This window comes from Aethalodelphis obliquidens, unplaced genomic scaffold, assembly GCF_003676395.1.
Source record: "Aethalodelphis obliquidens isolate GAN/ISIS:26980383/991018 unplaced genomic scaffold, ASM367639v1 scaffold32, whole genome shotgun sequence".
In the NCBI taxonomy this organism is placed as follows: Eukaryota; Metazoa; Chordata; class Mammalia; order Artiodactyla; family Delphinidae; genus Aethalodelphis; species Aethalodelphis obliquidens.
Genome location: NW_020837976.1, coordinates 3,215,445 through 3,240,487, shown reverse-complemented (window position 1 = coordinate 3,240,487; position 25,043 = coordinate 3,215,445). Strand labels below are relative to the sequence as shown.

Here is a 25,043-nt window from a genome sequence, read left to right as displayed (position 1 = left end):
CCTTTTGGCCTGAAATTCTAAACTCTGGCTGGCTCCCAAAGATTTATTTTTAGAAAGTTCAAAGAAGTAGAACTTTTTTTGTTAACTCTTCTCCATTCCCCATCTTGAGCTGTACATGAGCAGATTCAAAATGATTATCACTCAGGTACAGCACATGATTAATCATAATCTCTCTTCCTTTCCTCCACCTGTCTCCCACCACACCCACTTTTCTGAAAGGCAGGTCTGCACCAGCTGCTGCCAACACTGGGCTAGAACAAGTGTCTAACAGCCCAGCTTCTGGAATTTGCCTTCTCCTTCTTGTCTCCAACATGCTTCTCTCCTCATTACATGAGAACCTCTCACATCAGCAATCAGTGCACCTGCTCAGGCCCTCAACTGTGAACGCAGAAAGCACTTTTGTTCACCCCCAGTTTTTACAGAAAGAATAAGGCAAAACACCAGATAGCATCCTTTTCCTGCAGGCTACACCTTGGCCTAGAAATGCAGTCTGTTGAGTGAGCTCAGAAAGGCACTTCCTACTCTATCTAGGCCTGTGGACCCAGGTTTAAGCACCTATTCTGGAAACTCAATCAGAACAAGAAACGTGACTTTTCTGGACTTCCCAAAACAGTAGTGCCAACTTATGATACTTAATAAAAATTCCAGCTGAGGAGAATGAGAGTTGGCCCATTTCTAGGCAAATCTGGGGAGCAGAGACGGCTGAAAATTTCCTCGATAACTTCCTTCTCCTTACATTTACTCTTCCCACAATTAGAACAATTCTCTCCAAAGTTGGGTGTGCCAGGCAATCTAGTGGGGTGCAAGAAGGGAATATTAAAACTGTTTATTTTACTTAAAGTGAAGAAATTCAATTTTTCTAATACTTAATATACAGATTGCCTATAAAGGCCTTCATCCAGTCCACAAGTTAGCAGGTCACAAGAGTCCTGAGTGTCTGTTCAAGGGGAGAAGAGAGGTTTCACCAGGCTATCATCTGATCAGGACACACGAAGTGTAAGTGCACCTGGCAAAGTGGACATGTGGATTCTATTCTCCTAAATAGCAGAACAGTTAAAACCTTGTACTGAAATGGGGAGTGATTATGAAATACTTTTGACTACACAGGCTCACTGGTTTTCTCATAGAAAAGTACTTAAAAGACCTCTTAAATTTAAAGATGAGTTATACATTTTTTTTTCACAAAAATTCCAAATTGGCTGACTTTTGCTGGGATGACAAGTGACTGCCAGTAATATACTACCTGATAGATATTTACAAAATAATGGAAGTACTTTGTTCCATCAAAGAAAAGGTGTTGTTTTAAAAATGTGTGAAAAAGGACTTCCCTAGTGGCGCAGTGGTTGAGAGTCCGCCTGCCGATGCAGGGGACGCGGGTTCGTGCCCCGGTCTGGGAGGATCCCACATGCCGCGGAGCGGCTGGGCCCGTGAGCCATGGCCGCTGAGCCTGCGCGTCCGGAGCCTGTGCTCCGCAACGGGAGAGGCCACAACAGTGAGAGGCCCGTGTACCGCAAAAAAAAAAAAAGTGTGAAAAAGTAAATACTGTTCTAAAGAAATGCAAACTTTGGAAAGACCATTTCATAAAACAGATGTTTGGAAATGTGTCATCTTTTGTTGCTGAAAAGATGGAACTGTGTTACTCTAAAAGTTCTTATATTTGCACATTTTAAAAACACGGAAACAGAATTTTGTAACATTTTTCCAAATGAAGAGTGAACTTTGAATCTATTGTTTATAGCATTAAAACACAACACTTTCCTATCAGGAAGTACTGAATTCCACTTGAAAAATGAACATATACTGGCCAAGTTTCTACTTAAAAAAAACTTTTAGAATAATTGGAGGATGGAGCAGAAGTATGAGTACCACAATTTAGGAAATTCTCACAGGGTCCCACTCCTAGAAAGGCCTCTCACTTAGTTTAATGCTCTGCTATCCCCACATCTTGAAATTCATAATTTTTGAACAAGCAGTTCCATTTCATTTTGCAATAGACTGCAAATTATGCAGCTGGTTCTGGAACTCAGCAGTCAATGCAGTTCTTTCATTTGAATATACATATTTTTGAGGTATTTTTTCAGTGATGACAACTACTAAATTCCAGTATTAATGTAAAACTATGAATGGCTATATCATACGTGCTAAACTACACTTGTCAAAAATAATTATATATATGATTAACATTTGAATATTTGTTTATAACTGGTTATACAAAGTCACAAAACATTTAAAGAAAGCAAAATTTGGGGCTCTTTTTTTTTTTTAAGGGAGGTTGCAATTTTTAATTAATTAATTAATTAATTTATGGCTGTTTTGGGTCTTCGTTTCTGTGCGAGGGCTTTCTCTAGTTGTGGCAAGTGGGGGTCACTCTTCATCGCGGTGCGCGGGCCTCTCACTATCGCGGCCTCTCTTGTGGAGCACGGGCTCCAGACGCGCAGGCTCAGTAATTGTGGCTCACGGGCCCAGTTGCTCCACGGCACGTGGGATCTTCCCAGACCAGGGCTCGAACCCGTGTCCCCTGCATTGGCAGGCAGATTCTCAACCACTGCACCAGTAGGGAAGCCCTATTTGGGGCTCTTAATAAAGAAAACAGCATTTTCATCATTATTCTTTTTATTTCTATTTTTGTATATTTTATAGTACACACAAATTAATAAAGTCATACATGCATGTAATTTATAAATAAATGAGCATCTATCGCATAAGAATATACTGCATGTTCAACAACCTGTCATTTATGGGAGTGCTTAGTCAAAAGACCTTCTAAAAGACTGACCTAGACTCGGAATGATAATCTTTCGCTTTGGGAGCCCAAACTCCAAAATTACTCCCTCTTCTGGCAACAATTTGCTCAGCAATACTTCCTGGGAGAGGGAGGGAGGCAACGACGTCTTAGTTTAAAGAGGATTTGGAGTCAGGACTGGGTTCAAATCCAGATGTCCTCCATGATGACGTCGGCACATTTCTTAACCTGGTCACCCGATCCAGTGCCCAGCGCTGTTGTGAGGCTCGTGTGTAAGGACCTGGCACATTTCCAGATGCTGATGAAGCACCAGCGACACTAGCATTTACACAGGTGTTCGCAGTAGGAGTCCGATGGACTCTGAGCACCGTGTCTGTCCACTCGCGCCTAATGGCTCTGGATGGTGGTACTTCAGGCTGTGGGGTGAGGTGCGTTTTTCTGGTGAGATGGGAGTGGTACTACTGATACAGTCTAAAAGTTCTCTCTTTAAATACACCACGGTATCTAACTGCTACCAGCTTCTCTGCATAAGGTCGGGGAGATGAAGGGCCTCGAAGGAGGGGCACCGGTGAAGCCCAGGGGGGCTCAAGCCCTGGCCAGGCGCTACCTGGGTGACGGAGGCAGGACAGGACCACAGTTCAATACATCCCGAGAGCGCAGCTTCGGACTTTCTCCTGGGCAAGCCCAAACTTAACCTCAGCCTGTATTCACCTCGGGATGTGCAAAGCATACCCATCCCAGCCCCGAGCGGCGCATCGGCGGAGGCGGTGTTCCCCAGTACCACTCCCGGGGGGCACCGCGCCCACCTCCCGGGGTCGCCGACCCACGCAGGGGTTGGGGGAGCCCTTCCCGGTCGCCTCGGGTCCCGAGAGTGCGGGGAAAAGGCCCGACCCCTTCGCCCAGGGTGGCTGGCCCGCGCGGGGAGGGAGCCCGCCCGGGAGGGACCTGGGACCTTACCTGGATGGTATGGCCGCTGCTCTGGACGGTGGGCCCCCCCACCAACTTGCAGTAGAGCTCGGGCCGGGGTCGCGTGCCGCCGGGCTCCCGCTCCCCGCAGGTGGCGGTGGCCCAAATCCTCGCCGCCTCGGCCAGGTTGAAGTAGGGCGGGTGCAGGCTGAGCCACGCCGGGGCCGCGGGGTCCCGAGCGGTCGCGCACTCGGCGGGGGGCGGCGGCAGCAGCAGCAGCGGCAGCAGCGGCAGCAGTGGCAGCACTGACCGCGGTGCCCAGCCCCGAGCCCGCCCGGCTGCCGCCATCTCGCTGCGCGCGGTCCTCCTGCCTCGGCGGCCGGCGAAGGGGCTCGGGGACACCGCGTTCTCGGCGGACGATCCTCAGGCTACCAGCGAGCGCGGCCCGAGTGTGGGCGGTGTCGGCGGAGGCGCGCCCGCGCCCCACGCGCCGGGAGCCCGCGGCGAGGGGGCGGCTCCTCGGGTTTGGAACGTGCTGCGGCCGCAGCTGGCACCCGCCGGATAAGGAACTGACAGCGGCCGGCCTCGGCCCGCAGACGTTGTCTCCGCCAGCGCGCTGCGCGCTGCCAGCTTCGCCGGCTGGGAGAGCAAAAGGCGTGTCCCCGGCTGCCACCCCCGCGGCTGAGGCGGGGACCTGGACCGCCCCACCTCCCCACGGCCGGGGCAGAGATCCGAGAGTCCTCTTCTCCAGAGCCTCACGGTGGATCTCGGACTAGCGGGAAGGAGGCTCGCGGCAAATGGGGTGAGACAGCAGAGGCAACTGCCACTGCCTGCAGAATCTACACCAAAGACACTGTGGTTTCCCAGATGAGTTTCAGTTGTCAAAGGACAAGTCCCGTCAATTCTCAGACCCTGGGCGCCAACGATACCTGTGGCACTGCACACGCGTACTGAGTGTGAGATCAAAGGATCTCTGGGGAACTGGGAGTGGCAGAACGTACACAATTTAAAGACAGCCACTAGTGCAAGTTGTAGTGTGCCCAGAGGTGAAGGTACTTTGGAGGAAATTCTTCAGATGCCCCATCTGCTATATTTTACAGGTGAACAGAGACATCGAGTGTATTACTCGAGCTGTCACATCGGCCTCTGGGGAAAAGGATGCGAACCCCCCACCTCCCAGGGCTGAGGCGTGGTCTTGCACGCAGGACATCTCACCAAAACGGAGCCCGCAGAGGTCTCTAACAATTAGAGGGGGGTGTCATTGCTGCAGGCCAGGACGGACACAAGTGCCCCAGAGGAAGAAGGACTAGAGCTTCGAAAGACGGAGAAGGAAAAACGAGGGAGTGTGTGAGAGCACTGCTCGAACAAAGATTGAGATGGGGATTGAAGGGGAACAGTTGAAAGGAGAGAACTAACTAGTCATGAACCTACACTGCTTTGCCCTAATAAGAACATTCATATTTTAATAAAGCAACTGAACGAGTGCCCAGCACTACCTGGAATAGTCCTGCAGAGGTGGTATGGTCCTATCTAAACTGATGAAAGAAGATTGCAGAAAAGTGAGAAAGATTTTACATTCTTTTTATAAAGTCCTTCCGGACAAGATCATTTGCAGGAAAACTTTCAACAAACAGCTAAGATTCCAAAATTATTTTATCAATAGGCAGATAAGAAGGCGAAGGGCTTCCCTGGTGGCACAGTGGTTGAGAGTCTGCCTGCGGATGCAGGGGACATGGCTTTGTGCCCCGGTCTGGGAAGATCCTACATGCTGCGGGGCGGCTGGGCCCATGAGCCATGGCCGCTGGGTCTGCGCGTCCGGAGACTGTGCTCCGCAACGGGAGAGGCCACAACAGTGAGAGGCCCGCGTACCGCAAAAAAAAAAGAAAAAAAAGAAGTTAAATTCTACATTGAAGTAACTGTTCTCGACCCAGCCAGTAACCCCCTACGCTGCCAGGCCTGTTCACTGAGAGGTTCTGATGTCAGAATCCTCAGCAGCAGAACTGACCATCTGTGGATTCACAACAACGCTTCTTCCTCATAGAACTTCGCATTTTGCTCCAAAAGGCAAAAATTACGAGCATGACATAAAAATTGCTGTATTGTACGTGACAACATTTCTTTTTGGTATGTTTTATTACACTCCCTAGTCAGAAGGTATAAAATATCATTGCAATTGAAAAATAACTTTGTGAAGTCAGGGCACAACAGGTGTGTTTGCCCACTGAGAATAGCTTTAAAGATGAACAAATAAAAGGTACATATCTGAAGTTCATATTTGTTAGTAAAGTTCTCTCTGTAAAGGCTATGTATCCAAAACAGACATCCCGGGAGCACCGACCCTCCGTGGTTCTAGATACGGGAAAAATGATGGGAATATTGACACTTTGGTTGGGGAGGGGAGAAAGGCTGCTCTGAAGTTTAAATGAAGAAATGTATGAGCAAGTGCTTTTAAACACTAAGGCAGCAAACAGAAGGCACACTTGTGTTTTTAAGGCAAAATGGGGCTCTTATGTTTTCATGGGGAAAGATGATGCTTGAAGAAATTAAATGACTTGCCCATGTTTTAAGAAAAATAGGAATAATAGGCAGGACCCAGAGCTTCCGATTCTCAGTTCATGCTCCTAGGAGGACTCGGGGGGTGGGGGGTGGGGAAAGCCACCTGGGTGAGGCCCATGTGAGGTGTGAAGGCTTCAGAAGTGTCCCAAGCACAAGAGGAGCTATTGGTTTACTTAGCTCTAGAGGGGTGGGTGCGACAGACACGCATAGTTGGGTGTAAACAAACCCAAACTAACACAGTGAATTTGGGGTTTGGCTGACCTCTCAATACTTCAGCAGTGATTCATGCATAGCTGTGTCTTTCAGATCTTAAGATAGAAATGCAACTTGCCATGCCATTGTCGCAAAGAAATGTAGACACGCAAGGGTGGTAAACTCACTGTCTTGCAAGGGCATAGTCAGACTCGATCATGTCCCATTAATACAGTGATGGGTCTAACATTATCCTCATGACTGATGCTTCTTTAGGTGAAAGCATAGATTTTGTCCTTCTCCTTCTTTTCTACCCCCTCCCCAATATGGCAGCTTTTCCTTCTGCCCTCCCAAGTCATCCTAGGAATATGAACTGGGATTATATCAATCCTGGGACCTGCTTATTATTACTGTTCTTCTTAAAATTGTATTGTTAAACTACAACTTACCATTGGTTGGTCTCACTTTAAAAACAAGTTGCACTTTTCCTCTTGTATCATCACTTCGTAGAGAAAACAATGATATCGTTCTAAACCAACAGCAGTCTGTGGGTCACCAACAGCAGTGAAAAGAATACAAACAAAACAGAAAAACAGAAGGTGTTACTGCTTCTTGCAATACCACACAAGAGCCTGGCGAGAGCTCCCCCTGAAAACCAGGGTAACTAAACGATGAGGGAAGTTCTGCTGTCCAACTGGCCAGCTTCACTGCAAACCCAAAGATCAAGAGCATCTTTTGGAACCCAACCATTCTATCATAAAATATAGGAATATAAGGATATATATTAATATCCTTTTATTACTCTTCTCCCATGATCTCCTGCTTGGAAAGAATTTCACAAACTGTATTTCTTAAATATTTTCCATGTTATCAAAGATCTATATAACTGTCAATATAGCCTTTGGCTTATCATGAAGTAATTAGCATGACCACGCTGAGCTTTAATCATTCCAGCTCAAAGTGGAGAAAGTGAGCTTCCATCTACCTGTGTTGCTAAATAAAGGCAGGGTTTCTGCTGGTCATTTTGAAAACTGAGAATTGCCCCTAGACCCCTGGGCTTTGGAAAACACGAATCTAACACCACCCACTTTTATTTATAGATCAGAAGTCAAGGTTAAGGGACTTGACCAAGTCCTCATTACCACAAAATGGTGTCCAGGGCCCAGCCTGTGCCTGCCTGGGATTACAGCACACCTTACCCCCACTGCCTTTTGTGGTGGGCCCCCTGCTCCGGACCCCTAATCTAATGGCTCCTTGTAAAGTAGTGATGCTCCCTTGGCACATGGCCTGTGTCTGATTCATCGTCTCAGCTCAGAAACCCCAGTGTTAACCAAAGTGGAGCGGAAGTCTCAGTATCCAATGTTTCTGCTCACTGCAGGCAGAACCCAGCTTCGGTTGGAACCTTGACACTGGTACACTGCATTAGGGCACTCTCTGGTAGTTAGCTCCACCAAAGGCCCTGTGAAGCATTCACATTCCAATTACATGAATTTCCTCTCCAGCTGTTGCTACACACACTCCAGTTTGGCCTTTATGTGAAATATGCAGTTGGGCAGAGCAGGTAATTTTATACATTTGTTATTAAGGAGGATTCCTTTTTCCACCCCAAGTGTGTGTTATTACAAGCAGTAGTGCTAGGATAAAAGAAAGGCTAAACCTAGGTAACAGTACCTTTTCTTTACAATGAAATTTTTTCCTATCAGCCCAGAGCTAACCCTGAAAGGTAAGTGGGCCATTCTTCTCATTATTATTATTCTCATTCTGTGGATGAGTGAAAATAAGGTAGTGAGTAATTAAATCATCTGGCTCAGGCTAAGTGGAGTTTTAAGAAATGGAGCCTTCATTCTCTTGACATGAAGGTTAAGTAACTTATCTGGCAGAGATTTTGAGTGAAAATTAGAAAGCAGCCTCTAAATTATCTTCTTGAGTCATTTTCACATGTTCTCCTTTTGGGCCACCCTAAGTTTAAGGATTTGAACCCAGTTGAAGTATCTCTGTGACCACAGGAGGCAACACTACTGGCAATGTTCAACCACACTGCACTTTGTTTCCATGTCCAAAATACCTCACTTTGACAAGGACTAAATAAATAAATGATTGGAGCTATCTCAGCCCAATGATGGTACCCAGAGGAGACCAGCAAGAATTTTTGCCATGTAGAAAGAATCTCAGAATATTGAGTAGAGCGCCCTGTGTTATACAGTAGGTCCTTGTGGATTATAACCTAAATGGGAAAAGAATCTGAAGAAGAATGGATATATGTATAACTGAATCACTTTGCTGTACACCTGAAACTAACACAACATTGTAAATCAACTATACTCCAATATAAAATAAAAATTAAATTAAGAAGAAAAAAAATACCTAACTTCAGAGACATGTATTTTGGTAAGAATTTGCCCAAAAGATCCAATAAAAGGTTATTTCACAATAAAAGATGAAAACTCCTGTGGTCAGAGGCTGGCCCAAAGAATTTTTTCTTGGTATCCTTTGAGATCTCTATCGGAGTACCTTATACAGAGCAGCAGGTTGGTAAATACCTGTCAAAATTTACCAAGATGGAATGAATTTCACTTGAGCCCTAGAACACAGGGTTAATAGGTAATTTTGTAACCATATAATCACTGAAATCTCTCATCTCTTTAATAACCCTCTTAATGCTGAGCAGTTCACAGAACAAATTGGGGTGCTAACTTCAATACTTTTTTTAATTGAAGTATAGTTAATTTACAATGTTTTGTTAGTTTCAAGCGTACAGCAATGTGATTCAGTTATACATATATATTCTTTTACAGATTCTTTTCCATCATAAGTTATTACAAGACATTGAGTATAATTTTCTGTGTTATATAGTAGGTCCTTGTTGTTAACCTATTTTATATATAATAGTGTATATATGTTATTCCCAAACTCCTAATTTATCTCTCCCCCACTACTCGCTATCCCCTTTGGTAATCATAAGTTTGTTTTCTATGTCTGTGAGTCTATTTGTTTTATAAATAAGTTCATTTGTATCATCTTTTTAGATTCCACATATAGGTGATATCATATGATACAATACTTACTTGTTAAGAAGTCAAGGTAGATTCAACTTGCTCATTTCTCTCCTTTTTTACTCTAGGTTTATAGTAGAGTACTGAACGATGTTCATGGGACTCACAAGCTATTTCCTTATCTCAGACACTGCGTTCTTCATGGATGATTCTGAGAGTGGCTGGTTAGACAGCCAGGCCTATAAATCAACTGGAAAATATGAGTGAACTTCATGCGTGGCTCTGAGGAGGTGGGAGGAGATGAGGGAGGGACAGAGTCGATGGTACGTAAATAATGCGAAGAGGTGAGGAAAAGAAACACCAAAGAGTCATGGGAACTCTCAACATAATCTAGTCTGGTGGGATAAAATGACTAGCTGCCCACCAAGGATCGGTTCTCTCTTTCCATAGGGTAGAGTTGTTCTGTGAAGTGGCTGGTGGCCCCAGGGATACATTTCCCACCCGACTTGCATCTAGGTGTGGTCCTTGACTGATTCTGAACCGATGAAAAAGTGAGAAGTGGTCCATAAAATCCTCTTGCAGATCCTTCATGCTTTACCTCTTTTCCTGCCTGGAAGCTCAGGGCTCCAAAGCCCTAGGAGGCAGAGGACCACAGGATGGAAGGAGCGGGTCCCATGTGGGAGCCTGCCTCCTACACACCCACACTGCACTCTCATAAATGAGAAACAGACTTTCATTGCATTAAGCCACCAAGATTTGGGGGTTTTTATGAAGTTAAAGTAGTGTTACCTTAACTAATACAACTGAATTATTATTGTTGTAATATTTTTACATATACGGGAGCGGAAAGAAGACCCTCCTAATGAAATGTTCAGTGGTAAATAAGAAGCTATCCAAGGCCTCACAACTAAGTTACCACATGGGTCGTGACTCCATTTTTCTCATCTCACAAACTAAGTAGACTTATTGCTTTATTTTAAAATTATGTTGGAATATTGAACTGGGTTCGCTTGGGTTTAGCTGGACCAATAACATTAAACACCTGTTTGGTTTAGTTGTTGCCTGTTGCTTGCACTCTATTATGCTTAACATGCTTTATTTTCCTAGTAACTCTGAAGGCCAAAGTCCTTTTAGCTATTTCCATTTATGTGGGCCAGCAAATAAAATAGTATCAGATCTATTACCTTGAAACTACCCACTGTCAAAGAAATCTTTTAAAACTGTTCATAATTTTTTTAATCCTACGGTTTAGACATTCTTAATTGTCTTTTCTCAACAAACATACACAGAAAAACGTCTTCCACTTAGGATATACCTCATTTTCAAAATATATGCAGTGGGACCTACCAACATGCCCCCTTCTTGGCCCATCCATTTCCATCAGTGACAACACCAATTTGTCTAGTATCCCAGAGAAAAATTTTTGTGAACGTATATACCATAGAGCTAATTAATAGATGCTTAACAATCATTAATTCCCTTTTCCCTTTTCTTTCCTCAATCAGACTGGAAAACATGGCTTTCTCATTGATTATTCTTTTTCCATGATCCCTTATGCTTAAATGACATTGGTTACCATTCACCTGAATTCACTTATTTATCCAGACCACCCTCAGTCAGGCAAAGAGCAGCTACCCTGCTGCTCTCGCTGCCTCCAGTCTCTCTCTCTTACAATCTATTTTGCATAACAGTGGAAGACCAGCATATGTGCCAGATCAAGGCGTTGCCCAGCTTCCTACTGCTCCACAGACTGGATTTGGCCTCATCCTCCTAAGTGGACTTACGTGTCCCTACCCTTGAGTACCCATCTTCTTCTCATGATCAGGGCTGCTCCCTCCTGTCAAATAAGATACCAAATTCTGTCCATTTCATTTCCTAAACAGTTCTCAATTTGGTTGCCTCAACTGCATTTCCATGGCCCCAGCCTTAATTCAAGACCACATTTCTCCCACCTGAGCTGTTACAGTCTTCCAACTCCCTCCAGTCTTGTCCACATCCAATCCATCCTCCACACTGCTGCCACAGGGATTTTTCTGAAGCTGACATGTCCAATATGGTAGCCAAGGGCTACATGTGGCTATCTAAATTTAAGTTTAAAAATTAAAAATTTAGTTCCTCAGTACACTGGCTGCATTTCAAGTGCTCAATAACCGCATGTGGTTAGTGGTTACCATATTAAACAGAGAAGATTATAGAACATTTTCATCACTGCAGAAATTTCCTTTGGGCAGTGCTGTTACTAGAATGTAAATTTGATCATGTCTCTACCCTGCTGAACACATTTAATGTTTCTCATTGCTTAGGATAAAGTCTAAACTCCTTAGTAGGTTGGTTTGTAAGTTGGTCCATAAGCTCGTCCTAAGCTTCTATTCTGCCCTATCTCCTTATTACTTGCCTGCATTGGACCATAGTCTTCAGCCTTATTGAACGATTTCCTGGTCCTCAGTGAGTCTCCATGACTTTGCGCATGGCTATATCTTCTGTCAGGAATGTCCTTCTCCACCTAGGTGACAAGTATACTCCAATTTGCTCTTGAAACTTCACCTCAAGCATCACCTTACTCAGCAGACTTTCCATAGGCTTACCCAGGACTCTCCCTTTACTCTCAGAGCTGGCCGTTCCTGTCATTGTGCCCACACAGCACACTATCCACACCTCTGTGGAGCATTATATCTGCCTACTTATGAGACAGGGAGCTCTTTGGGGACAGGCACCAGGTTTAATTCACTTTGTATCCCCAGGGTCTAGCAGAGTGTCTGGAACAGAAGTAGGTGCCTAGAGGAGAATCAGTGTTCTTTCTTCCCTGCTCTTCCTCTGCTCCAAATGCCGTCACATTCTCCACCATGTGGCATAACTATCCAGCTGTTATCCCCTCCCAGTGCACTTGAACGTAGCCCTGTGGCCAGACTGTAGGTTACTAACAAAAAAGGAGAACCAGGAAGATGCTGACAAATTGACTTGCAAGGCACCTGCCTTCTGAAAGGACAAGGACTCAGCCTTGAGAATGTATAACCACCTTTCTTTAAGTGTCTGAGTGCCCTTGTTCTCTGCATTCATAGAACCAGTGTCCTCCACCCGGAGAGGAGTACTAGTAGAGCCCAACAGGTGTTGTCGTCACCTGCACAGTCTTGGGTTAGTAATGGATTGTTCCAATTCTGAGACCATATCTCCTATGTTGAAAGGAGACGACTAAAAGTCTGAAATTCTTTACTGCTTTGTGGTCTGTATTGCACAGCTTAACACATGGTTATATTGTCTTACACTGTTTCCAACGTTAAATATTGTTTGTATTCAGTTCCATCGTAGGTACCCTGAATGCAAGGAAAATGTGTCTTCCATACCACCTTGCATAGTGATAATAACTTAGTAGGTGCTCAGTAAATACTATTGATCGGTTGGCTTGGTTGGTGTAATCTGGTGAGTTTTTATAGTCCTTCATGCCATTAAGAGTGTTCCCAAATACTGATGCCATTTTACAATCTCTAGAACATCAGCTGGATTTTCTAAGTAATGTAATTCTGCCTTATTCAGAATAATGGAATTTGTATAACTTTTAAACATAATTTAGTTAAATTTTTTTTTATTTTATAATTAACTGTTACATCAGTGGCTCCCAATGAACCATGCCTCTCAGAACTCCTGCCCTTGTGTTGTTCCTTCCCACATTGGGTCTGAGTTTGGTCCAGTGACTTGCTTTAGCAAATGAGATATTAACAAGTTTGATGCAAGCAGAGATTTGATAAGTGCTTGTCATCTTAGAATTCTCCCTCTTGGAACATAGACTGCATGCTGTAAGGAAGTCCAACCATACTGCTGGAGAAAGAAGGTATGTAGAGAGAGATTCTGGAATATGTGAGACCATGCAAAGCATGTGAGCAAAGCCAGCTTGGTCTTAAAAGACCTATTCAGGCCATCAGATCAAGCCACCTGCATGAGAGATCCTATGTGAGATCAGCGGAACTGTCTAGCTGATTCCAGCCCAGGTTGCTGAATCATGAACAAATGAAGAGTTGCTGTTTTAAGCCACTGGCTTATGGTCTCTTACACAACAGTAGACAACCACAATAGTCAGAAATTTGTCTCTTCTTATTCATTAATGTGAGCTGATCAGTATCACCTACTACTTGCAGCTTCTATTCTTAAGTGCCTTGAGTTAGCATTAAAAGTGAAATATGAATACTCTTTCCAATTAGAGTGAGAAAGTTTTTATTTCTAGACACTTCTGGGAAACTGAGATTTTAGAATTTGACTTTTGCATTTAGAATTTTTTTTCTATGTAGTTGATGTCTTTAAGACAAATTAAGTTTAAGTTTATCTCTTCTTATTTTTTTTTCCTGGCTTTTGCCCCTGGGTAAGCATCTAGGGAAAAGAAAAATTTGATCTCATGAATTTTATGCCCTGTTTTTTGCTCTTGCCAAAATGCTCTGTTAACTTCATTCCAAGTTAAAAAAAAAAAAAAAAAGTTCTTGTGAATATGTTTTCTGCCACGGCATCAAGAACTGTGCCAGAAAGGACAATTCTATAAAAATAGATTTCTTCATTCTGTATCTATGTGAATTCCACGCAGTCAGATATTCCTTTAGCAGCTATCTTGTAAGTCATAGTTTTTCTGTGAAAGCAGGCTTTTTACCATTTGTGAGACCTTGGCCTCCCTTTTTCCCCTCAGCTTGGGTTTATATTTTATATTTCCTTCTTTCATTCTTTATGTACCTTTCATAGGTTGGTCTCCAAAGGAACTATTTCTCCCTTATCTCTCAGTTGGTAAAAGTGTGGTTTACCTTGAATAATAGTTTCTTTAATAGGTTCATCAAGCATTGGAAAGTCCACTAACATGATAAGCAAAAAGAATTCTAAAACTGGAAGAAAAAGCAAAAGCTCGTTTTTCAGTTGTTGGATGGTTTCAGAATGGTCATGCCTTGTTCAAATCATGACTGATCAAAGCGTGGTCTGTGGACCACTTCCAGTCCATGAACTGTTATTGCAATGAGAAAAAGTACGAAAACTGAGAGTGTTTATAAACGTTTTTAGCAATTTCATATTGCTATGACATGTGATCGTTTTTCTCATAACCCAGTTTTATTGTGTATTGCAAAATATTGGTCAACGATGGATTGGAATTTTTTTTAATGGTCTTTCTTCACGGATGGTTTAAAAAGCACTAGTCTAAATGATCTCTCCAAGTGACCTTCCAGCCTCAGGCCTAGAACACTGTGGGACACAGAGTGGGCAGTTAAGAAACATTTGTTGATTGATTGATGGTTACCTGATGGGTAGTTTCTAATCCTATGATGCTCTAATATTGTGTTAGATCTTTACCATTCACTAAACAGTACATACGACAAAGGTACTGTTTTAGTCAGAGTTTTACAACCTTTTTTTAAAAGTGCATGAAATAACCTGCCTAATTCTCTTGGCTCGGTATGACTAATTAATGATACCCAAGTTTAGAGAACTCAAAAGAAAGGACACATATGCTAAAGTTAAAATTAGCTTTCACTTACTCCATAATAGCACTGACTGATTCAGCTGTCTTTGAGCAGGGAGATGGTGTAAGGTGTTGAGCTCAATGTAAGGACTAAATCCATGACTCATTCCTTATGAAGAATAAATGCATCATTGGGTTATATCAAGCGAAAGCCACTCCTTACACCTAGTACAGGAAGTCAGACTCCTTGAAGTTGTGTGTCTTTAAAATCACTCCCTATCCTAGGGTATATTTACTAACTCAGATTCTGGATTAAGAAGGACTGAATGCACAGCAGGTATTACATTCTTGATGTGTAGGTCTCTTCCTTCCCCACAGCACATCAGCTTCAGGGCAGCCTTGCTGCTGGTTTTGCTCTGACCTGCGCCCCAGTCCCATTAGTTGGGTTATTGCCTCCTTCCTGTGGGATTTTAGGCAAGCCACTTAGTCTCTATGTGCTTCAGATCACTCACTGGAAATTTTTTTTTTTAATGAGGACAAGGGCACTGTAAAGAGTAAATGATATAACGCGTGTGAACGCGCTGCGGCAGCGCTGGACCAGCCCCAGTTGGAGTTCACTGTCATTCGCCCTTCACCTTGCCCCTACTCCCCGACCAAGTTTTCACCATGCAGTGCAGTGTAGTGGTTAAGCCCACAAACTGCAGAGTTCTCGACTTGGGTTTAAGTCCCAGCTCCCCCATCCACTGGCTTCTGTGACCTCATGACTATGGGCAAGTTATTTAGGCTTTTTAAGTCTCTGTTCCTTCATCTGAAAAATTTTACCCATGGTGAGAGATTTGTGACTATTAAATGAAATCATATCCTTCTCAAGGGTCAAAAGCAAAGACAGCACATAGCATGCCTCAAATTAAGCCAGCTATTGTTATTTTATGCCCAGTTCCAGAAACAAGTTTTGACCGATTGTGTCTGCATATCTGTCCCAGGGCCTGCCTAGGATCCTGATTTCTCAGAACCTGGAAGCTTTCTTTGCTCTTGCCATTAAGCATCAGTCCTTAGCGATCGCATTTCTGCTTCTACCTGCTGACCACCTCTGCCTCTGCCCTTGTTACCTCGCCAGAGCCCCAGCGTCCTAGAGGGCTATCAGGAGTCCTATGGAAGCTCTCACAGCCTTAGGATCCTCTGGTCAGCTGGTCTGCCTTGCTGACCACCTACTGTCTGCCCCCAGATTCCCCAGGACACGGCACTGGTCCCCAGGCTTCTTCACTTTCTGCTGGGAGGTTCTGGATCCCTGCCCCCTCAGTGAGTCCAACTAGCCCCGGGATTGAGCCAGAGTGGCCTGGCCCTCAGGCCACCTGCAGAGCCCCAGCTCTGACAGGACTTGCTATGCAACAAGTCAAGGTCTTGGTCCCATCCTAGGTTTGGTACATCACCCCTGGGTCAGAATGCTGGCACAAGACTGAAGGCAGATATTACAAGACCCGTTTTGTCTGGAAACCATGTTTGATCGTGGCTCTCCTGGGAACTTCTGCTGACATTTCTCTTTCCAATGAAATCCTTTGGATTTCCCCACACACATCCTACCACTTTTTGTTTAGGGTTCCTTCTTCAGCCCCATCCCGCTTTCTGGGGGAAGTGAGAATCCTACACCTGCATAAAAGGCATCGAAGCCAGCAGTGGCCAGTGAGGGGCTGTAACCTAAGTTTGTTTGAGCTACACCTTGCAGGGAGGGGGTGGGTGGTGGTGGGAGTGTCCCGTACCAGCACAAGGTCCCTCATTCAACTCAAAATTCCAGAGCACACCCCCACTCCCACGCACAGAGCAGACATACACATACATGGAGTATCAGTTCATTTAAACACACACAGACACACACAAAGATGGAGTCACAGCCCCTTAGTGCAAAAATAGGACTTTTTTTTTTTTGCCTGCCCAATGGCCTCCCTTACAGGCTACTAGCTACATGCCTTAGATTCCTGAGTAAGATAAGAACCTCACAAACACAGACTCCAAATCTCATTAGAGAAAAGAGCATCAGAAGCTTTGATTCCGTATCTGAGAAGCTCGTGGATCCTCAGGTAATCTGAGAGAATTCCTTCAGAAATACTCAGTGAGCACCTACTATGTGCCAGGGCCTGGACTTGGCATTGGAGCTACAAAGACAACGAGGCAAATATGGTTTCTGATTTAACGTGGCTCAGCGTCTAATTTTCAGTCTCAATGAAGTTCCTGTGACCTTACGCTGCCTTGCAGCGTAACCCTAGACTTACCTCTAAGCTGTGAGAAGCCAACTAAGGAAGCTTCACTGAAAGAATGACGCTCCTGGGGCTTCCCTGGTGGCGCAGTGGTTGGGAGTCCGCCTGCCGATGCAAGGGACACGGGTTCGTTCCCCGGTCTGGGAAGACCCCACATGCCGCGGAGCGGCTGGGCCCGTGAGCCATGGCCGCTGAGCCTGCGCGTCCGGAGCCTGTGCTCCGCAACGGGAGAGGCCACAACAGTGAGAGGCCCACGTACTGCAAAAAAAAAACAAGAATGAAGCTCCTGCCACACTCGAAACTTGCACAATTTTAAGACACAGTTTAGTACATTACTATATAATTGCCAAACAAGGGCTCCAAAAGTCAGCCTGTTATCTCCACAAGCAAAACTAAACTTGAAGTCCACACTTGCTCCCATGTAAGACTGTGAAAGAATTTCCATAGCAAGCGAGTCTTCTAGTCCATCTTCCCTAAGGACTGAACTCAGCCTTTTTGGCTTCGCTTAAATGGTTTTGGCTCAATTAAAGATTAAGTGAGGGACTTCCCTGGTGGCACAGTGGTTAAGAATCCGCCTGCCAATGCAGGGGACACAGGTTCGAGCTCTGGTCCGGGAAGATCCCACAGGCCGCGGAGCAACTAAGCCCGTGCGCCACAACTACTGAGCCTGTGCTCTAGAGCCCAAGAGCCACAACTACTCAGCCCACATGCCACAACTACTGAAGCCCATGTTCCTAGAGTCCGCACTCCACAACAAGGGAAGCCACCACAATGAGAAGCACGTGCACCACGACGAAGAGTAGACCCCGCTCGCCACAACTAGAGAAAGCCAGCGCGCAGCAATGAAGACCAAATGCAGCCAAAAATAAATAAATCAATAAATTTATTTTAAAAATAAATAAATAAATTTAATTTTTAAATAAGTAAATAAATAAATAATAAAGAGCAAGTGAAACCAGTCCCAACTTTGGAAATAATTTAACCTGTGTGCACATTTCTGCTGCACTTTTGCCCCTATGGGTTTAACAACTTGGTAATAAAATGTAAGGACTGAGATTTCAGCTGATCAGCATTCAGGGTCCTCCAAACATTAAAAAATAAAGCCTTGCATGGTACTGCGAAGCCTCAGAGGAATGCTGAAGACAGCTTCACTTAGGATGCACCTCCTCTGGGCCCACCCATAAGAGATGCTTTTATTACCAAGGGCCAGATTACCAGCCCAGTGATAGAGTACTTTCCAGTTACTAACCCAGATTCTCTTTAAACAAATGTTGGAAACCGAGGCAGCTGAGAGAGTTACACGATAATGCTAGACATAAAATAAAAATCAAACACTTCAAGCAAAATCTGGACATCTGACCAAGGGATGAAGGCTCTTGGATTGGCATTTCGACCCCAGCACTTAGTCCGCTGGGTCAGAGTAGCGCTGAGTAGGGATAAGAAGGATGGGTCTTTATACTCCCATGTCAATGCCATGAGATGTGGGCCCCAGGAAGACAGCATGACCTTAGCAAGGTGGCTTCTGTAGCTGGTGCAGTCCCGGAGGGCTAGCAGCTGAGAGTTATCTGCCGACAGTACTTGAATAACTGGGGTGACAAGTCCCTCTGCAGGAGAATCCAGTGAGGGAGACACATGTCCCAGACAGGCCCCCACCTTGTACACTCAGAACCACTTCATACGAGTGCCCGGAGTAGCTCCTCTAGGATTCTGGGGGGCCCCTCTTCCTGGGAGGAAACATGGAAGAGGAAAGTTGGTGGGACACATCACAGCCCCCGCTGCTGCATCTGGTCTCAGGACTGCAGCTAAGACTCCTCATCTCACTCCTCGAAAATCTGTGCCAGATTCCCCTCATCCTCAGCCAGCATTTCTGCCTGTCCTGAAGACTTCTCAGGCTGGAGTTTCATCCTTTGTCCATTTATCATCCAAAAATGGTCAAGAGATGCCCAGGTAGAGCATCTGAATTTCTTAAGTGTTCCCCTTGCCCCACTGTGTAACTGCAGCCCGTGCTCCTCCTGATGACTGTGGTCAATTACACCTGCCAAGATGGTGACTCCCCTTCTCACCTGCTGCCCCTGGACACAAAGAACCTAAAGTGCCCAAGCAGTGGCCATAGGTTATAGTTCAATAGAACTATTACTTTGCCCATTGGTAGAAGTCTTCCCCTTTTTGGAAACCAGAACTTGGAAACCGGCAGAGCCTAGAGTTGCAGAGACAGGAAACACAAGTGGATCATTGGGAGTGGTGGTAAGTGGGGCCACTCCCACTTCCCACTCCCTGGTCTGCAGACCCTCATATTCTTTCTATGGGACACAGTGCCGTAGACAGCTCTTCGATCCAAACTGTATATTGTGTCCTGGAAGATGGTATCCTATCCTTGTAAAATACCATCTCCAAATTGGTCCTTCAGCTATGCCTTCAACAAGCCACCCCCAACACTGAAACGTGTGTCAGCTTTGGGTAATGTGAATGCCATGGGCTTCAGCCCATGACGGTACCTCCTTTGCTGTAAAGTGGGTCTCTTGGTTTAACATAATATTATTCTGGATCCTGTGCTAATCTACTAGTCCAACAAACACTCCATAAGTTCCCAGATAGTGGTGCTGGCTGACACCCCACAGGCAGGAGTAATGGCAAACCCATACCTAGAATGTGTCTATTCTTATCAAAAGAAATCATTGGCTTTCTAGGATGAAACATGTCCAATATAGTCAATTTGCCAGCGAATGGCCAGGCGATCTCCTCAAGGGATGACGGCATACTGGAGGCTCAGTATTGAGGCCTGTTATTTGCCATGTAGTGGCCACAGTAGCTAGATCAGGCTTGGTAAGTGGGAGCCCATACCCTTGGGCCCATTCAATGACCTTCATCCCTGCCACCACAGCTGCATCACTCACAAGCCCATCATGCCAGCACTGGGGAGGCCAATGATAGAGGCTGGTTGATGTCAACTGGTAAGTTGTTTTTTCTGTTTGGTCATTTAGTGCCTTTCTTGTGGTGAATGCTCTCTGTTGAGCATTAATATGTATTACAAATCTCTTCTTACTTTCTGCCCACTCCCATGAGTCACCCACAGGACTCCTCCAGAGCTCCTTCTCCCCAGTCCTCCAACACTTCTTCTTCCTAGGAAATGACCACAGGTCCAGCCATTCTCCTCTACCGTGAGTCATAGATAGACTCACCTTGGGCCACTTCTCTTTCCATGCAAAGTGGATGACCATGTCCTCCACTGGCAGTTCTGTTTTTCAAGCCACCTCTGAATGGGACTACAGTGCAGCCACCACCCATATTAGCTTATACTCATATACATCCCCCATCCTACCAGGCAGGCCAAGACCCCAGCTTCAGCTCATTTCTGATCCATCTGGTTGGCCAAAGGGCTTCCCCATAGATCAGCAAGTGTAAGCTGAGAGGTACAGTTGTACAGGTTTTCTTGTGCCCTCTGATCCTGCTCAGACTCAACCTCAGATGTACCACTTCCACCTTCTGATGGATTATTGCTGGGTCCACCCAAGCTTATAACAGAACCTAGCTCATGACGGAAAGTTCTGGCCATATTGATTCTTGATGTCCATGGTCAAGCACTCTGTCTTTACCAGGGCTCAGTAGCATCCATCTTGGGTTCTTCCAGGGCTTTATCTACTCTCTGGCTGGGTGGGTCGTCTCCCGTTTAAGTTCATGTCAGGTTTCTGAGCTATTATTAGAAAGCAGTTCTCATTTCCATGTTTACGTGATTTAACTCCATGCCTAAGCCAATTGCGCTCCAGGTACCAGCTGGAAAATGAACCTCAAACTGAGCCATTCAATGACTTGAGAAGAACAGTATTTATAGAGGACCATTTAAGGGTCTGTGGTCCCCCCCAACCTCCTGGAAGTCAGCCCAGCAGATGCTGTACCTAAGCTGCACTATTTTGAGTTCTCCTGAATTCCTCTGATGTTAGGTTGTCAGCCTGCATGAAGGCATAGCCCCAAATCAGCTCTGTGAAATTTACCAATGCATTTACCATAACGATAATGCTGAGGAAGCTGTGCGTTGCTCTGTATAGTTTTAGTTCTGCCTGTAATAGTTGACCCTTTCACGGGCAACTGGAGAGTTTTGATCTTAGGGACACTCATGAACCATAAAAATGATGGTGTCCCGGCTCTGTGTTGGTTGTTGAAAAGTCAAGTGTGTCCCTCCTGCCTCCCCTTTTGTGTTCTCTCTTATTCCTGGCTTTGTGTTATCTTTCCTGTTTTCAATTTCTCTTTGTCCCATTTTTTTTTATTTCTTATTTTATTTTTACCCTGTTTTATTCTATGCAATTCTTTAAGAGAATTTAAATAATGTCTGGCAGGGGTATAAATAAGCAAACAAATAAGTAGAAAACTTAGTGCATATAATGTCTGCCTACACAGTCAGCATTCAGAAAAATCCAAAATAATAATTTAATCAGCCTGGATGGAGGTATAAATCTGGCAGAGAATTTCTGTAAAGCAGTTGGTAGATATGAATTACCAGCCTTTACAATGTTCATATGCTTGGGCTCTGGAATTCTAGAAATTTATCCTAGTATGAAATAATGGGAGGTGTGGATAAAATTTAGGTATGAAATAATTATTCTAGGATTATTTTTAATAGCAAAACTAAAAGCAATGAAAGGTCTTGTAATAGGATAAAGGTTAAATCAATTATAGTATACCTCAATTTTAAATGCAGTCATTAAAAGCAAGATTTTCAAAGAATTTTTATGCCAGAGGAAAGTGTCCTCTTTAGCATGTTTGTAAAAAAGCAGAATACACATGATTCCAATTATGTTATTATATGCTTTTTAAAAGATCAGGGGCATAGCTAGCAACTGATAACTCTAGGAAGTTATATTAAAGGTCATTGTTATATATCTTTGTTATATATCATTGTTCTACATCATTATTTTATATATATATATGTTTATATATATATTATATATATATTATATATATGTTATATATAATATATATATAAATATTATATATATATATATATATATATATATATATATATATATATATCATTGTTATATACAGACCTGGAAAGATAGCATAATGGAGAGAGCAGGAGTCTTACTCTTAAATTTGCCTGGATTCAAATACCAGTTTCTTACTTTTCATCCCTGTGATTATAAGCAAGTTCTCACCCACTCTGAGTCTCAGTTTCATCATCAAGAATGCTTTCATATAAAGCTGGAATGAGAGTAAAATTTAATGACACATTTAAAATGCCAGCACATAATGGACATTAATCAATATGGATTAAGTTCCTGACCCTTTGCCCCCCACCCCTTGCTTTCATTCTCACCCAGGATCAGAATACTTTCAATGGAAAGTAGCTTAAACAGCAAGAAGTCCTGGGACAGGGCAGTCCCAGTTGCTCAACACAGACCTTAGTGACACCATCTCTTTGCTCTGACACCCTCAGAAGATAGCTCCCCTCATGGTCACGAGGTGGTTGCAGCAATTCCAGGCATCACATCCATTCAGGACAGCATTACAAGGAAGAAAAGACTTTCTCCTCCTGGGTATCTCTCTTAGAAGCAAGGAAATCTTTCTCAGAAGCCCCCAGCACACCTCCTCTCATGTCTCAGAGACCAAAATATGCCACATGCCCACTCCCAAACCAAGCACTGTCACTAGCTTAGATAAGAAAGTTTTGGACAGAAAATAGGGCTGGGGTCTCTGAAGCATATCCCAAGATGCAGTACAGTAGATGCCTGAGCAAAATTGGTGTCTTGTTCAAGAAAGAAGGGGGCAACGGGTGTTGGGCAGATTGTTCAACGCCGTGTCTGCTACACTCCCAGCTGTAGGAAGCCTTGTCTGGTGTAAATTCCAAAAGGAGAGACTGAGTTAACCAGCTGGAGATGTGGGGTGGGAATGTAGACGGGGGATATAGACAGGCAAATTGTCCAGGGTAGACTCTTAATTGGGGTGAAAGGGCCTGATGACAAAAAGAGGAGCAAGAGGGCTCAGTAGACCAGCCTGACCGACTAGAGCAAGTCCTGCTAGGGCGTAAACTGAGAGTGCAAAATCCAGAACAAACACATTACAGCCTGTGCTGGTATAAACCGCGGTGATAACAAACATGGCCTCATTCGAAATGAACTCAGATGGCTGTGCTTCTGTGTCATGGGCGTCTGCAAAGGAGTGGTGGGCTTTCTGACCGTGTAGATGTGGAGAACACAATTCCTCAATCTTCTATTCAATCAACAATAAATACATTTCGACCACCTACCATATCTCCAGCCATAAACTAACCCCTGAAAAAAATAAAAGACATATAATAAGACTCAGAGTCTGGCTTTGAAGAATTTAGACTCCTCTGGAGGAGTCAAAAGTAACAGAAGCAAAGTCTAGAGAAATACCTCGGGCTAACGGATGTGGTGCAGAGCAGAATTACAGCAGGAACTCAACAAAGTTGGGAGAGAGATGGTTGAGGGGCAGGATGCAGGAAGGGACTTGAGCTGGGAGTAACTCCGCTAGGTCAAGATTGGGGTTAGGGCAGACAGAAGAGGGCAGACACGAGCGAGCCATGGGGATGGGAGGGAGGATGATAACAAGGAGACGCCTGGGACAAGTGTGGAGCCCTTCTTTGGGGGAAGTGAGACAGTATTTGAATATGGAGGGTGGGTCTACAGGGATTGAATTTCCTGTGTTAGGCCTGGTGGGTTCCTGCTAAGTTCCAGAGTAGAAGACTTTAGGAGGAGGTGCCTGGCTGCGGTCATGAGAGATTTGCTCTGTTTGGGGGCTTTTTCATGAAGACAAGCTGAGCCACGTGTATGGGATGGTGTATATGCACATTCTTTTTTTTTTTTTTAACCATTTAAACTTTGTATTCAGGCACTTTCTTTCCTTTGACAAGAATCCCATCAGCAGCCTGGCCAGAGACAATGCCCAAAACAACTCTGAGTGGAAGAAAGGAAACAGGCTTTGAAGCCAGAAAGACTTTTTTAAAAAAATCTATTTAATTTATTTAATTTTGGCCGTGTTGGGTCTTCGTTGCTGCACGCGGGCTTTCTCTAGGTGCAGCGAGCCGGGGCCACTCTTGGCTGTGGCGCACGGGCCTCTCATTGCGGTGGCTTCTCCCGCAGCGGAACACGGGCTCCAGGCGTGCGGGCTTCAGCAGTTGTGGCACGCAGCCTCAGTAGTTGTGGCTCGCGGGCTCTGCAGTGCAGGCTCAAGAGCTGTGGCACATGGGCCCAGTTGCTCCGCGGCATGTGGGATCCTCCCAGACCAGGGCTCGAACCCGTATTCCCTGCATTGGCAGGCAGATTCTTAACCACTGCGCCACCAGAGAAGCCCACAGAAAGACCTAATTAAAGGTCTAGCCTGACCACTCATTAGCAAATTACTTCATCTTTCAGAAACAGTTTTTTCCAGCTGTGGACTGAGCATAATACACACCTCATAGCATTCTTACAAGGGAAGCTCCTGGTACATAGCACTCAAAATATTAAATCTTTCCCTTCCTCTTTTTGTTTATCAAAACTATTAATAAAGCAAAACTTCCAATGCTTGATTTTATATAACAATGTCATGTAGCCACTTCAAAACTATCTCATCCATAGACACCCAGGGCAGGGGAAAAGTTTTGAGTCTTTTTTTTTTACTTTTTGGCAGCACCATGCAGCACGTGGGATCTTAGTTCCCCGACCAAGAATCGAAACCTCGCCCCCTGCAGTGGAAGGGCGGAGTCTTAACTGCTGGACTGCCAGGGAAGTCCCTGAGTCTATCTTGATTTTAAAAATTAGAAATTCCTATCAAATTTTGGAACTTTTTTCCTTAAAATTGTTTTAAACACAAAGTAATACAATTTATCCATACAAGATAAACATTTTTATGTTCTTTATGAACTTTAATTTGTAGTTATACTTTTTTTTTTTTTTTTTTTTTTGGTACGCGGGCCCCTTCCTTTTTTTGGCTCTTCCCGTTGCAGAGCACAGGCTCCGGACGCACAGGCTCAGCGGCCA

The 25,043-nt window shown here is 44.5% G+C and overlaps 1 protein-coding gene across 1 annotated transcript in view; it reads right to left on the bottom strand.

The window, feature by feature from the left end:
- Positions 1 to 4,222, bottom strand: part of LAMA3 (laminin subunit alpha 3) — a 225,570-nt gene extending 221,348 nt beyond the window's left edge. The window contains exon 1 of the mRNA XM_027127533.1: positions 3,701 to 4,222. Coding sequence (XP_026983334.1) covers positions 3,701 to 3,997 — 297 coding nt within the window. The 5' untranslated portion in view covers positions 3,998 to 4,222. The remainder of the gene's footprint in view (positions 1 to 3,700) is intronic.
- Positions 4,223 to 25,043: the final 20,821 nt, after the last annotated feature.